At 36.5% G+C, this 14770-nt stretch overlaps 1 protein-coding gene across 10 annotated transcripts in view; it reads right to left on the minus strand.

Annotated features, from left to right (window-relative positions):
• LOC105229584 (RIMS-binding protein 2) overlaps positions 1 to 14770 on the minus strand; it is a 50816-nt gene that overhangs the window by 31397 nt on the left and 4649 nt on the right. For 5 of the 10 annotated variants that reach the window (XM_049448632.1, XM_049448626.1, XM_049448630.1 and 2 more), the window contains exons 2-7: positions 2670 to 2797; positions 2461 to 2559; positions 2075 to 2317; positions 1458 to 1578; positions 1361 to 1396; positions 794 to 1290 (exon numbers count right to left, since the gene is read on the minus strand). In XM_049448632.1, the coding sequence (XP_049304589.1) occupies positions 794 to 1290; positions 1361 to 1396; positions 1458 to 1578; positions 2075 to 2317; positions 2461 to 2559; positions 2670 to 2789 (1116 nt within the window). In that variant the 5' untranslated portion in view covers positions 2790 to 2797. Of the gene's footprint in view, positions 1 to 793; positions 1291 to 1360; positions 1397 to 1457; positions 1579 to 2074; positions 2318 to 2460; positions 2560 to 2669; positions 2798 to 9074; positions 9280 to 14770 lie in introns of those variants that run through there. The other 5 variants (XM_049448634.1, XM_049448628.1, XM_049448631.1 and 2 more) reach the window with 2 other exon arrangements.

Genomic DNA, 14770 nt, shown 5'->3' on the forward strand with positions numbered 1-14770 from the left:
ATTGTAAGAACACAGGACTCATTCCAAAGTTGGAAAAAATTACTCACTTGTTTGTGTTTTTTAAAAGAAATTAGTAAGCCATAAATTATATATAAAATTATTTTCAATAATGAAACTACTGCACAACAATAATACCACACATTTACTTCGAAAGCATGTAGTGATTTGAGCGATACATAAATTTTTTGTTTCTTCTTCTTCTTTACTGGCGTAGACACCGCTTACGCGATTATAGCCGAGTCAACAACATTTTTTGCTTAAACAATTTATTTTTACGCAATTGGAATTTTAAAAAATGTTGCATTTATTTCTTTTTATATTTTATTGAGCTTTAAAATTTAATCTCGTTCGTAATAATGATATAATGAAAGCTTCGATGTAATATTCGGTGCAAATTTAAATTGGAAAATTCAGAAAAATCGTATATTAAATCGCTCAGTCAACAGTCATGCTTTCGCTGCAAATCCATTGGCATTCGACGTTTTACCAATAACTTTTGCATTTGCTTAATGCTCTCTTTCGCATAACAAGCGGATGAGTTAGTATTCAATACAAAATCAAACAATTAGAACGAAATTGCGAAATTCTTAGCGAAGCCAATTCGAATTTGTTAGTACGATTGTATGTTATTCTGATTGAAATTGATTGTATTCGATAACGATTTGATTGATACATATGGAAGTCAATAGTAGTTTTCGAATAAGTTACTAAGTGATTTTCTGATTTGTTTTTTTTTTTATTTTTTATTTTTGTAATTTGTGATTTGTTTCGTTCATTATTAAAAATAGTTTACCTGACTTAATGCTGATGGCATAGACTTCATCGTATGAATATTTACCGGCAATGGTGGAATGCCGCCAGCGATTCCACTTGTTCCGCTTAGCAGTTTCTCAACGGACGTGGGACCAGCGCCATAGGCGGACGCGGCCGTGTTCATCGACTGTATAGCATGACTGCTCAAACTCGACGATATGCCGCCAATGGAGTTGGGCACCAGCGCTGATATAGATGAGAGGCCCATAACACCACCGCCGCCGCTGCCACCGCCTGGACCACTGCCGCCGCTACCACCACCACTGCCGACACTGCTGCCACCACCTCCACTAACGCCAACACCAACACCGCCGCTGCCTCCACTACCAACTAATGCGGCTGACATGGCGCTAGCGCCATTCGGCAGTGTGGAGGTAAGCGATGAGGGTAGGCCACCAGCGCCGGTGGTGGCTGCGGTACCATAGCTGCTGGTGAGCGCCGAACTACCGACGGCGGTGCCGCTTGTGCCGCCCAACACTGCGTGAATTTAAAATTGTTAAAATTAGTAATTGCAAAAATTATACGCTAGTCTACTATCCTTACTAACCTGCTCGCTTATAACGGTTCAACTCTTCTTCTAATTCTGAAATGTATAAGTTTTCATTATGATGTTGCTTATATATGACGATATTACCATAGCTTACCGCTTTTTGATATGGTTTGAAATTCACTATTTGTGTTATTCAATATGGAACTTGTTGGCATCGACGACATGCCCTTGGCCGATGTACGTGGCTGCTCCAGCTCGGCCAATACGCGATTATCCTGGAGAACAAAAAGCAAATTAATGCAAATGTAATACAAATTATATTTCAGCTATAGACACAATTGAGTAATTTGTATATTCAAAAGAATAATACTTCTTTTTCTTTCAATCGTCAGAACCATCTTTGCTTTAAGGATATATTTGATTTTAGAAACATTACTAAGAAGATTGCTAAGTTTTTCTACAAAAAATTTGAGATTTCCACCTTGCCAGATCTTTGCGTTATTTTTGAAGTAAAGAACTAACGGTTAACGGTTGATATTGTTTCCAAAACGCATATTGAATTTTTAGCGAATCAAAACTGAAAACATGCCTGTTATCTATAATTTCAAATCAAAAGATAATTAAACACCACATAAACTCTCATACGGATGAGCTCGACGGCATGAGCAAATCCATTTATCCCTTCGCACGAAATCTTCTGATTATGATAGCTATTTGCGCTCTTTATTTAAAGCAATGAAATTAGAAAGCCATTGCCTGCCAGTTGCGCACCTGTTCAATTTTCGCCATAATGATATCGATTTCAGAGCCTTGGTCCTGATGACTGATTGTCGGTGCCCACGTGACTGTGGAACTTGTGCCCGATATGGCGGCCGCTGAAGAAGCACTTGCGCTTGATGCTGAAATGCCGCCATAGTTGCCTCGGTCGCCACCGCCTGAACGCGCAGCCTTCGCCTTCAATGCGGACGTTAATTCAATTTGCAATTCCTCGCAGTGTACATTTTCCAAAGCGACCTAAAATTGGTAGCGTTAAAATTGATTATATTGATTTAACCAACGCAAAAGATGAAATCAACTTTAGAAAATTGTTTTCACTACAGTACGAGCTCGGCACCCGTGCCGTGCCACAAGTTTAATTAAACACTCTACCAACTCACTTTTTTCTCAAGTTCACGCGCGCGCGACTGCAGATTCTCAACAGCTTCTGTGTCCGGGCGACTGCTGCTCGACATATTGCGTATTTGTACCAACGTTTCCTGTTACCAAGCCGAAAAGAAAACGCAGCAAAAGAAGCAGTAATAGTTTATTAAAATCATAAATTTTGTTAAAGTTATAATTTGCTTTTGACTTTATTGCTGATATTTACCTGGTGTGCGCGCTCAATTTCAGTGCGGCGCATCTCCGCATCACGGAGCTGCAAACTCAATGAGTCCAACATGCCGTTGGGCGCTGATGACTGATGATGGTGCATTGACTCGTACGGCATTTTAGCGACTGCAATGTAAAAAAGTAAAGATATCAACACGATTGTAACATATATGAGGTATCGGATAAATAGCAGTTAACTTTGAGTTTAAATCATTTCGCCTTTGTTTCAATGTTAGGTACATTTTCTTGTTTAAAAAACGAGCATTAGAAAAAAAGAAAAAACAATACAAGTAAACAACGACATAATGTCTAATACAGAGGTGGATTTTAAATGTTTCGCCCTAAAGATTAGCTAATTTATATTGACTAAGTCCAAATTCAATTAAGTAAAAAATAATGTTTGTTGTTTAATTACAACAAAGCCAAAAAACTTTTAGGTTTCGTAAATATATATTCTATACATGAATGTAACTACGTACACACAATTCCGCTCGAGATACCGAACACCACATGAGTTCTTATGAGGCAGCTTTATAAGGTTCTACTGCACTGAAACCAAGTCAGTTCACTGATTCACAGCTGCCAACCGCCGCGTACTTTTGTATTTAGAACTGTGTGCAAATATTTCTCTTTCGTTTCCTTCGTTTTGTTTACTCCTTTATAACATCCAACAGCGGAGCCAAATTTTAAAATAATGGGCAGCAACGCCTTTTATAGCAAGAACTAAAGCTAAAACTAAAGTGTTGAGCAGTAACCGCAGAGGGGCAGAAGCTTTTAAATTGGATGGAATTTAGTGGACGCTGCAGTCAAGAAAAGTGTGAGCAAATGAAATATGAAGAAGGCAGCCGATGCGCGGATTTAAACTCAAGCTCACTATGGGCGACTGCCGCCGGTCCACTCTGCAAATGTAGATGTGAGTGAGGAAGTTGGCGACTGAGAGTTGGAGCGCATTTGTGCACGTGTATTCGTAAGCAAACGAAATGAGGTCAAAAATTTTTTGACAACGACACGTACGGGGGCTCTGGCACGCGCCAAGCCACAGTTGCAAAATGCAAAAACATTAATATACTCGATGCTTGAACGAACAAGTATGAAAACTGGTGTGTGTGCTTCTAAAGAAGTTTTTTTTGCAAAAGTAGCATGGAGTAAACAGCTGCTGCAACGCCAAGTGAACAGAGGAACTGCAGTCTGCCAGTGCTTGCGTACATATGTACATGTACAAATATTTATACATTTTACGCATTGTCCATATACAGTACATAGATGCATATGTAAATACACACACATTTGTGGATTTTCACGCGCACTTTCCGCTATCTTCAGATGCTTTTGAACTTTGAACTTTGGGTTAATTGCTTTGCTGACCGTGTTTTTAAGCAGCCAACGGCAAGGCGAAGCGGAAACGCCGATGTGAGTGGAAGACGGCCACAGCCGGAAAGTATGTACCATCATCGAATGCACGTAACCTACTCACGACAGACAAGCAGCCAAATTAGCACCAGTGATTGTCCATCAATGGAACGACTCAACAACTTCCGTTCACCATCAAAACAGCAGCCGAAATACAATTCTCAATTGCGCGTCTATTCTTTATTCATACATAGTATGTGCTACTTATGATATAAAATCACGAAAGCTGACGATAGGGATCTGTATTGGATCTCTACCTTGGAACATAATGTACAGAATATGGCGGCTCAAAGTACGCAAAAATGTTCACAATATTGGGTTTACAGACAACATTGCTGATGTGGTGATAGCCAAGCAAATATAAGGTATACATAAGTAGTTAGGACGAACAATAAAACAGTATCGTTAGTTAGATCGCTTAAGAAGAAATTACTAAAGCATAAGGAAAGGATTTGGCGACAAACATAGCACGGTCGAGATTCAGGCGTTCGACATTCTCCTCGTAAAAAACTATGCATATATGCTGTTGCATTCATACATAAAATAAAGGATGAACTGACTTAACTTGTTGTGCGAATGCAACTATAACTGATTTAGTCGACTTAAAATCCATTAATTTACTATGGTTGGAGTTATTTGCAAATGCTTTCGCATGCGTAGTTCTTATCGATTTACATGCTAGATATTTGTGCACTACAAGGCTTGTGCCAGCTTTCATTCGCTCAGTACACAAATATTAATCGTTTTATGTACAACCGTATTATGATCTCTTCTCAGCTTCACCTTGATGAAATTAAATTTCATTTCATTCTCTCTGGTTTATTGAATTTTGGTATGCCATTTATAAAGTTGTTTTCCCCGTTTACTGGATACGGGCAGACTGCACATTGACAGCAAATATGATTAAGCGAGTTTGAAAGCAGCTGGATTGCGGTGGCGTATGAGTAACTTTCAGGTCTGTGCATATGTACAATATGTATGTATGCCGTGGTGCTTTGTTGCAATTTGAGGTTGGCTGGCACTTTTGAACCTTAACACACTGTCATCGGGAATATAATTTTAATTAAACTGAACTTTTAGTTTTTATTTAAATGAAAAGTTTCACATTTGATTTCGCAACCATAAGAAATATCAGAACGCAGTCAATAGCTCCCCAAATGATTAAATAAATCAAATTACTTCTTGTATTTAAAAACAAGTAAGTAACACGTAAGAAAGTAGTTTTTAGTAGCTTTTAACAGTTATCATCTAATTGCATCCATTTTCACACTACCGGTATGAGTTCTTATAATTTTCGCTCTAGACGAATTTGGTTGTTGTAGCTTTAATGGTTTAGGAGATATGTGCGTTAAAACTATTATAGGGCTTTGCCATGCCCATTTTTTCAAGAACTCTATCACATAGGTGTCTCATGCTACTGCGGTCCCCCGTGTCAAATTCTTCTTCTTCTATTAATTTTTCTGAAAAAGAAACATGTGTAACAAGTTTCATTAAGATATCTTAATTTTTACATCCTTGCACAGACGGGTGGACGGGCAGACGGACATTCACTGGGATTTCAACTCGTCTAGTCCTTAGCCTTATTATACATATATACATTATATAACCCTATGTCTAACTCGATTATTTTGAGGTGATACAAATAGCCGTTAGATGAACAAAACTATTATATTCTGTAGCAACATGCTACAAGAGTATAAAAACAAGAATACATATTTTTAAGAACTGTACCTCAAGATAAAGACTTAGTTTCTTTCAAATATTAAAGGTGCACATCCTCCTTAACTGTAAAATAAATGATGTACCGGTAAATCCCTTTACTTGTACGAAGCTCAACGACGAAAAAATGAATCGCGAATCGCTTAAATTTTTATTCCCATATAATTATAAATAGTTTTGTCCACTCCTCTACCTCAATTATTCTCTAAACCAAAACTCAAGCTCATGAATAGCAAAAATAACGTACGGAAAAAAGAGCTAGTACAACAAACTCACACCTCCACGTATATTTACGTACTGTAACGAAATTCAATGACCCTGCTCAATGTTGGCGATGTGAGAATCCATCTAAAAGCCAAACAAAATTTAAGCTATAATTTAGAGCATTGAGGTATGACAACTCATTCTGCTTATACATTTGGTTAAAGCCAAGTATAACGGCCCAATTATATCGCTCGCGACTGAAAGGCGACAATACAGTATAAATGGAAAGATGGAACAACAAGACACTAGTGGCACTACATAATAGATTGGGAGGGAAAAGCAGAAACTGAAATAAAGTTATTCCAGCGTCGATTGGCATAATGTGCTGGAACATAAAAGCGAAGAAGTTATGATTTTAGTGCGTAAAGTAGCAAGAACACGAACCAAAAGAAATGGCTAGAATATATGATGCTCGCTCTAAGAAAATAAAGAAATGGTTTTTTTCTTTTTCCTGCTTTTTCACTGCTAGTTGCTGTGATGACTCATTGAAGCAACACCAGACGAATGTAAGTGGCCTTTAGGCCGCATCTTATATAATTTTCATAGAAGCAAATTCTCATAATAGATACAGTTGTACAGGCATGTACAAATCCTTATAACTACCAAAAGTTATGAATGAATGTGTTTTGTTCGATATTTTTTTTTTTGGATCTTAACAATATATGTATGTGTATAAATAATATTATATAAATAGTTCAAGCACCCCGCAAAGCACTCGCACATTCACATAGAAACATATGCAACGTACTTTGTTTTGCTAGCAAACACTCATACGCCGCGTCACACACTTAAATGCCACACACTAACTTATGTATATAAAAGTATGTGCATATTTTTGGCTGCTACTTGTACGCAGTGAACAGTTGGCAGTTGACAACACTCCATCGCTCCGGTTAGTCACTTATACGCCCAGCATGCAAAATTACACACTTATTGTATTGGTCACTTATACGCCCCGTACAATATCTCTCGCGCTACTGACAAAAAAAGCACCGAAAACACACACATTCATGCATTCGTGGTCGACGCTAGTTTGTCTAGACCAGTGGTCGGCATTTCATAGCAAAATTTTGCAAACTAACTTCACACGTACGCTTACGCTCTATCGTTCAGTCGTTGTCGAGCCATCAACGAATTAACATCACGCAAGACCATAGCGCAAAACGAAATATGCCCTGCGAGAAATATTTTATGATTCTAAATGCCTTTGATGCCACGCAATGCCTTTATGTTCCAAGTCTTTTAAAGATAATAGGGAATATATCCTCAAAAGACAATTTGTTAATTTTCATTATACTATTAATTAATAATAAAAATTGCTTAATTTTAATTCCAATTTCTCACTGGGCTACTATTTTTTCGTGCTCACCAACACAGTGACAGATCCTCTCATGCCGACCACTGGTCTAGACGGTGGCGCAATTAAATGAGATTCCATGTTTGTTTCCATAAAGCAAGCATGAGCGTAAAATGGCTGTTGTTTGACTTCATATGGACCAACATCACGAAGAGTAATAAAATGGAAATTATGAACTTTCTGATTGCTTGATTGTGCCAATTCCGGGTGGGTTCTATATTCAATTCATTTCACACTGCATTGGTTTAACGAATGACCAATTAAAATGTGAAGCAAAAGCGCGTTCTGCATATGTTTGTCCAATAAGTGTGCGCTTATTCGCTTTTTGCTTGAGTTTGAAAAATTGAAAAAACACGTGAAATGATTGAGTAAGTTGTTGTCATGTAGTGAACTTTGCACATGTGAAATATTGTAGCCGCTCTTTCATTAATTTTAAACAAAAGTATGTAAATCAATTCCATTAGGTTATTATAAATCACTAACACATCACACTCAAATATGTTTAACTGACAACTAGAAAGTGATATTAGATCTTTGAACCAACAACGGCTACAACAATATCCCTTCGAGTTATCACTCCGAATCTAGACGAATCTGTCACATAATATAGTGTGATAACTGTATCATCAATAAAAATCTACAAGTCATAATGTGGAAAAAAATTGTCACTGATTTGTCACATATCGGCAGTAACTATTACAGTCTAGAGTATAGTAATAACTAAACAGACTTCTTGCAGACCAAATAGATAGAAAAGGGATACCAATTCCAATACGCATACTCACATAACCCACAGTTCCACATTACTAATAGATTACTGCTAAAATACACGAGCTGGCATTAAAACTATAAGTGTATGTTCACCCACTACTATTTATATATATATATGTAGATGTAGGTGTGTTAATATGCATCCCTGGATGGGGTATTCATGGTGGTTGCATTCACCATCTACTTACTCTAGCCTGTTAAGAATGCCCACGACTTCACCATATATGTATGTATGTCGAAGCTTCAAGATGCCTAATGAAGTGAAGTTAGAGGCAAAGAAAGATAAATCAATGAAAAGAGCTTGACATTTTTACTTTTAATTTAGTGCTTCTACTTGTCTGCACCACGATCAGACACCAGCTGCACCGCGCAGCCATTCATTCATACAGCCGCTTAACAGACACAATCACAGGCGATTCATCGAAACGTACACAAACACATACATGCATATACGTTGATATAAATGTAGTTGTGAGTACAGACACCGATTAAACTATTATCTGCTCAGTGGCATACAGTTACTAATACTCATACAGATTGGAAATGTATGAATCAGTAAAGGTGCAAACACGGTTTGCTAAATCATGCAATCAGCCACCTACATCCCACAACACCATTATCAAAATCAAAATCAAACAGAAAAAAACTGAAACGCACAAATGGTGCCGCTGCAGCAAAGGAGGCGAGCAGTGTGAAAGCAGCAGTCACGAATTCACAAGATACACACACGAAAAATTTGCATTGATAAACGGACAAAAACATCAACATTAAAATTTTCTTTCTTATTTAAACAATTGACATCTCAAAAGTAAATCATTTTATTAAGGATAATTTGCAACTTACACTTTTCTTATTAATTTTAATTAAACTTTGCCAATTTACCTTCTGCGTTTGGTAGTAATATATTAACAAAAAGTTCACTTCCTTGTTACTTTCGATCAAATGGTACACGGTTCTTTAGAGAACTAAATGCTTTTCTGCAGATATAACGGTTTTCATTTTTTTACACTGAAGGAAAAAATTACGCGAATGCCATGCGATAAACAAATTTCGACGTCCTCTTGCTCAGCCAAACACTCGCGAGATGATGACGAAAATTCGCACGCATAGTCACAAATGCACAAACACTTGTGTACATGCACAAATATCAACGAATGTCAACGTCAGAGCAACGAAGTTGGCGTCGTTATGTTTATACGAATACCAAAAGGAATTTCTGCGTAAATTTATGTGTTTCAGTATTTACATATAAAGAAATTCGTATGCAAACATGCTTACGTATTGATATGATGCGTATGTGTATGTAAGGCAAACAATCGTACGTTTTAACGTATGCAGCCGAGCAGCGCACGAGCTAAAGAGTCGCCTCTGGCCACTAGTTGCTGCTTACACATATTGCTGCAATGTGACAATTGTGAACGAATAACTGAGGAAAAGCCCAAACCCAGCGAGTTCCTCTAAATTTATGTACATGAACGAGTGAAATACAAGTAAGAGTAACGAATAAGTACAACGAGAGTTATACAAAGGGGTAAAACGAGCGCACATAGATAGGTTATGCGAGCGAAGGTATAGAAGCATTAACTTATTAAACTAAGAGATTCAGCTTCAGCAACGAGTTATTTTCAATAGACTAAAGGTGTATATTAACAGAAATATCAAAGAAAATCGAAAGCAATGAAAACTCCTTATTGAAGCGAAAGAATGTGATAGTTGAAGCTAAGAGTGCCAAGAGCACGTTTTCAATACGAGTATAAAATAAGAGAAATTACATGCATATGTATGTATGTACACATGTCACTAAAGGTTTAATAATTACAATAAATATATATATTTGAATACATTTGAAATTTCAGCATTTATTTCTTTATTTAAATAAGGGATAGGTATTATAGTTATTACTTGTATATTAAAAATATTTTAGGTACTTTGATTACAAATATTAATTCTCTTTCTTTTTCAAATATTGCCGTTCTTAAGTATTTAACATATGCATTACTAGTAGAACTTAACTAACTCAATGATGCAAAGATTTGTATTAAACCGAAACACGCTTTATTTAGATATTTAGGATAGTTTGGTGAAATGAGGAAACGAGGTGTGAATTAATTTAAATAGTCATTCAAATGTTTAGATTGATCATTTAAAAAGAATTATTAGTGATCTAAAGAGTTTTCAAACACATGACTACCCAAATAGTACACCCATTTTAACAATCAATCTCCGAAACGAGACCATTTTAATCTCTTAAAATTGTATTGCGTTCTCAGTGTGCTTGCCTTACTCCTATTCGGGACGACTGTAGCGAGTAAGAAATGCGCATGTCAGCAGATACAACGACGGTAAGAAGTAAAATAACCGTAACAGAAACTAAAAAACGCAAAAACAAAATGAGTAAACATCAAAAGAAATGTGGGTGAGATAGTTAATCAAAAGTGACAGCTGTCTCTGAGCCATGGTGATGTTCAGTGGGACGATATGGGTGTTCGTGTGACGTAAGAGAAATGTAAGCAAGTATTACGAAGGAAGCGTGAGTTTCTGCACTGAGAATACATACATATTTGGTAGTAGGTGTAATGGAAACACCTCTTTGTTATGTACTCGCACAAATATTCAAGAAATCGCAAGCGAATATACTCCAACATACGAATATACAGGAGCCTCGCTGTCAAGCCGTCTAATCTTGACCTAATAGACTTATTTTTGTGTAATTGCTTAATTGGTTAGCATTTAATCCAGCATTTCGGACGTTAATTACTCGACCATTTCATACTTTTACCAACACCATTACAATTATTATTATTGCAATAAACAATATTTTTGTTTAAAGTGTATAGTAAATTCTATATATTATCAAGAGACTAATACATCATTGTTTAAAACTATTATTTACTAAATTATTAAAAAGGGCTATAATTAGGCCTTAGAAAATCTTTAAATATTTTCAGACAGCAGTATTGTCATACGGTTATTTCCATTTTACTTTTAATTTGAAAAGGAGATTTACCATAAAGCTTGCGATATGACCCTATATGATCCTTTGAAAAATGTTTTTATCAAATCCCGCCAATATTTGAAAGTAAAACCATCTTTGGATAAAGAGCGTATACTTTGAGACGGGAAAAATGTCTGCAGACTTTTAAAGACCTCACGAAATATCACACGAAGTATTTTTCAAGAAGTCGGAACTCGTAAAATATATAAAATAACATAACAAGTGCTATGATTAAGCCACAAAAGGATAAAACTCGTTATTAAGGAACATAGCAGGCGTAAGGTTCTCATGGTAAAAAATACTTTTTTGCGAATTTATTTCTTAAATATGGATTGAGTAATTTTATTCGGACCTTTGTACATTATTGAGCTTACTTTTGATAATATGGGTGATGAAACATTTTTTTTTTTCGTCACTTTAGTAAATTTTGTTTAAATTAAAGGTGTTTTCTGCAGAATGGCGCAATTTTTACTGGAAAATAACAGTTTACAATTTAGTGGCCGGATCCCCTAGTACTTGTATATTGGATTGTCAAAAAAGTTTTGCGGTATTTTCGCTAGTTGGCGCTGAAAGCGCGTAGTTCTAGTTTTATTCGTCGCATCGGGTAATGCTATACTATTTTGGAAAGCTCATTTCACGCGCTAACACGTGTGTGATTGACTTCTTTTATGTCGTTCGTGAGTTATAGCGTCGCAAACATGGAGCAAAATAAAGAGAAAAAACGGCATATTTTACAGTACTACTACGATAAAGGCAAAAATGCATCTCAAGCCGCCAATAAAATTTGTGCAGTTTATGGACCCGATACAGTTTCCATTTCCACCGCACAACGATGGTTTCAACGTTTTCGTTCTGGTGTAGAGGTGTTCGAAGTTGCGCCACGCTCCGGAAGGCCTGTTGTCGAAAATTGCGATAAAATCGCTGAATTGGTCGAAAGAGACCGGCATAGTAGCAGCCGTAGCATCGGTCAAGAGCTGGGCATGAGTCATCAAAAATTCATTTCAATTTCAATTAAAAAAAAATTCAATAAAAATACCGCAAGACTTTCTTGACAACCCAATATTTTGAATATGGTCATACAAATAAATTTATTTGGAATAAATAACGAATTTAAGGCTGCTTTCTAAACGTCTGGTTACCGGCTTTGCTGTCCAATTAATAGAGTTGTCCGCTTAATAGAGCGTCTATTTATTTGAGATTTCACTGTAATTTTAATTTATAAATTGTTTTTACTATCCTATCTTCTAAGTTGGTTCGAACTGGACACAATGTGCTAAACTTTACCTAAATTGGTTCAGTAATTTAGGAGTCCATTGCAGACAAACAACGTGACACGTACTTTTTATATATGTATAAAGATATACATAAGTATATAAATGAAGCGGTGAGTATATGCATACATTACATACAATAAGTTAAAGCATATCACGTACCGTTAACTACTATTAATCAATTTGCATTCAGATACCTCCTCATTTAGTTCCCTCTAAGTAGCTTAACCTGTAAATTAACCAACTTTAGATTGAAAAGAGGCATATGAAACTGCTACGAAGTTCAAGCAGATAATACACAGGCACGTCCACTTGCAGTCGAAGGTAAATATAGAAATGAAAAATGTGGGAGGAAAACGTAGTTCATAACCTGTGTGTCATCTTAAAGTAAAGGCGCAAGCGGATGGTAAACTGTTTGGTGAATTACATATATTTTTAGATATTAAGTATTAAGTAGTAATTGACTGCCCCATAGAAAATATCTTCAACTTTTCGCGTATCTCATGTTCTATGTTTGGCATTTAATTGATACGTAACACAGGTTTTTATTATTAAACGAAATTTAAGACTATAATGCCTGTCAATAGTGCTGCGCAGCTCAGCTAAATAACGCCAATAATATTCAGCTGAAGAGGGAGGAACATCACAGCTCAGTGCTTGACTGTGACTGTGGCTTTGCTTGCACTTGAGCGCACCGAGGGCGTTCAAGCGAAATTAACTTCAGCAACTACTACATGTGATACCGAAAGCAACAACAACATTAAACACAAAACGAGCAGGAAAATTGCTATTAACGGTGCAAGCCACGACCTGCTACTGCAACAGCCGCTTCTGCAATATATTCGCCACACTTGCATGCGCCAAGCACAAAGTGCCCATCTCGAAGCCAACGTCGGCTATACTTAGAGATCAGAAACAATCCAATGTTGGAAATGTGGTGATGGGGTTACGGCCATGCTGGTTTCGTTAGACGTTCACGACAGTATAGTATAGAGTGCTCCCTATAATTATTTTGTATAAGTGCACACGTTCCCTCATAAATTTTCATACTTCAACAGCTTTAAATAAGCTTAAGCATATTCATTTAGACTATGGACGGGTGTGTGTGAATAGATTCCTGGTGCAATTATTACAATTTTATTTATTAATACGTTCAGAAAAGCACCAAAATCAGGGAAGGCTATAAAGAACCCTTTCTGTAATAACTTTCCAACAAACATCGAAACTGTACAGATGAGATAATCTAAGTTTTGACTACAATTTTTAGGAAAACACTGTGAACCCCATCATCTTAAGGCCAAGAAAATTTATTAAAACCAATCATTCAATGTCGTGTAGTGGTTTAATTTACTTCTCAGTATTAGCCCCTTCAGTCTTTGTAAAAGTGTGGACCAAATAAGCCTTTTGGTTTGCTTATATTTAATTAAAATTATTTAAGAACTATTTGTCTAAATATTCATTCAAATGAAATCAGCAAGTTGTAAAACCATACGAAACACAAACGGGGTGTTTAATGCGATAATTATTGCAAAATATTGGAAATTTAGAGAGTGTAATCAGCGCCAAAAAGAAGAGCGGAAAGCAGAGGTCGTAACTGAAGCAAACATCTCTATTGAAGTACAATCTAGAAATAAAGTCTTCATATACCATTTACATAATTATAATTAATAATAAATACAGAGTTCCCTCAATGACTATTACATTAGCCAAACCTTAAAACGAAGGCTTATGGTCTGCTTTACACATTTGCTGCCCTGTCTTCTCATTGACACAATTCTTAAAATGCCATGAGCACAGCAGCAAAATATCCGCCGTCACGTGTTTACATTATTTATTATTTTTTAACATTTTTCCTTTAGCTTTACTTCTTTAAAACCAGATTTTTGTCGCGTTGTTCTTCTCATTCCTTTCATGCTTGACACTTATGTATATAATATTTTGTTGGTCCTACCGTTTTTTTTTTCCTGCTCTATGCCATTGTCTTTGTGCTTTTACGTTATTCGATGCAACACTGGTATACACTTAAGTCGTGTTGTAATTAGTATTCTTCCCCATTGAAATGCCCTGTGTAAACGTGCCGGTTTAACTGTATCCACTCAACGCTCCATATGTGGACGTTAATGCAAACAGTGCGAACAAACATTTGAAAGGACACGAGATGTGTAGTTGTAAAAAATTACTAGAAGAGATTTCTCAAGGTACCAATTTATGCAGAAAATACACATGTTCCTTCTTTATGAAGCACCTACGTACATGTATGTACCCTGCAGGAAGAGGCAATATGAAGTTTCGCAATGACAAAATTGGCAAAG

The sequence above is a fragment of the Bactrocera dorsalis genome, chromosome 2 (genome assembly GCF_023373825.1).
Source record: "Bactrocera dorsalis isolate Fly_Bdor chromosome 2, ASM2337382v1, whole genome shotgun sequence".
Lineage (NCBI taxonomy): Eukaryota > Metazoa > Arthropoda > Insecta > Diptera > Tephritidae > Bactrocera > Bactrocera dorsalis.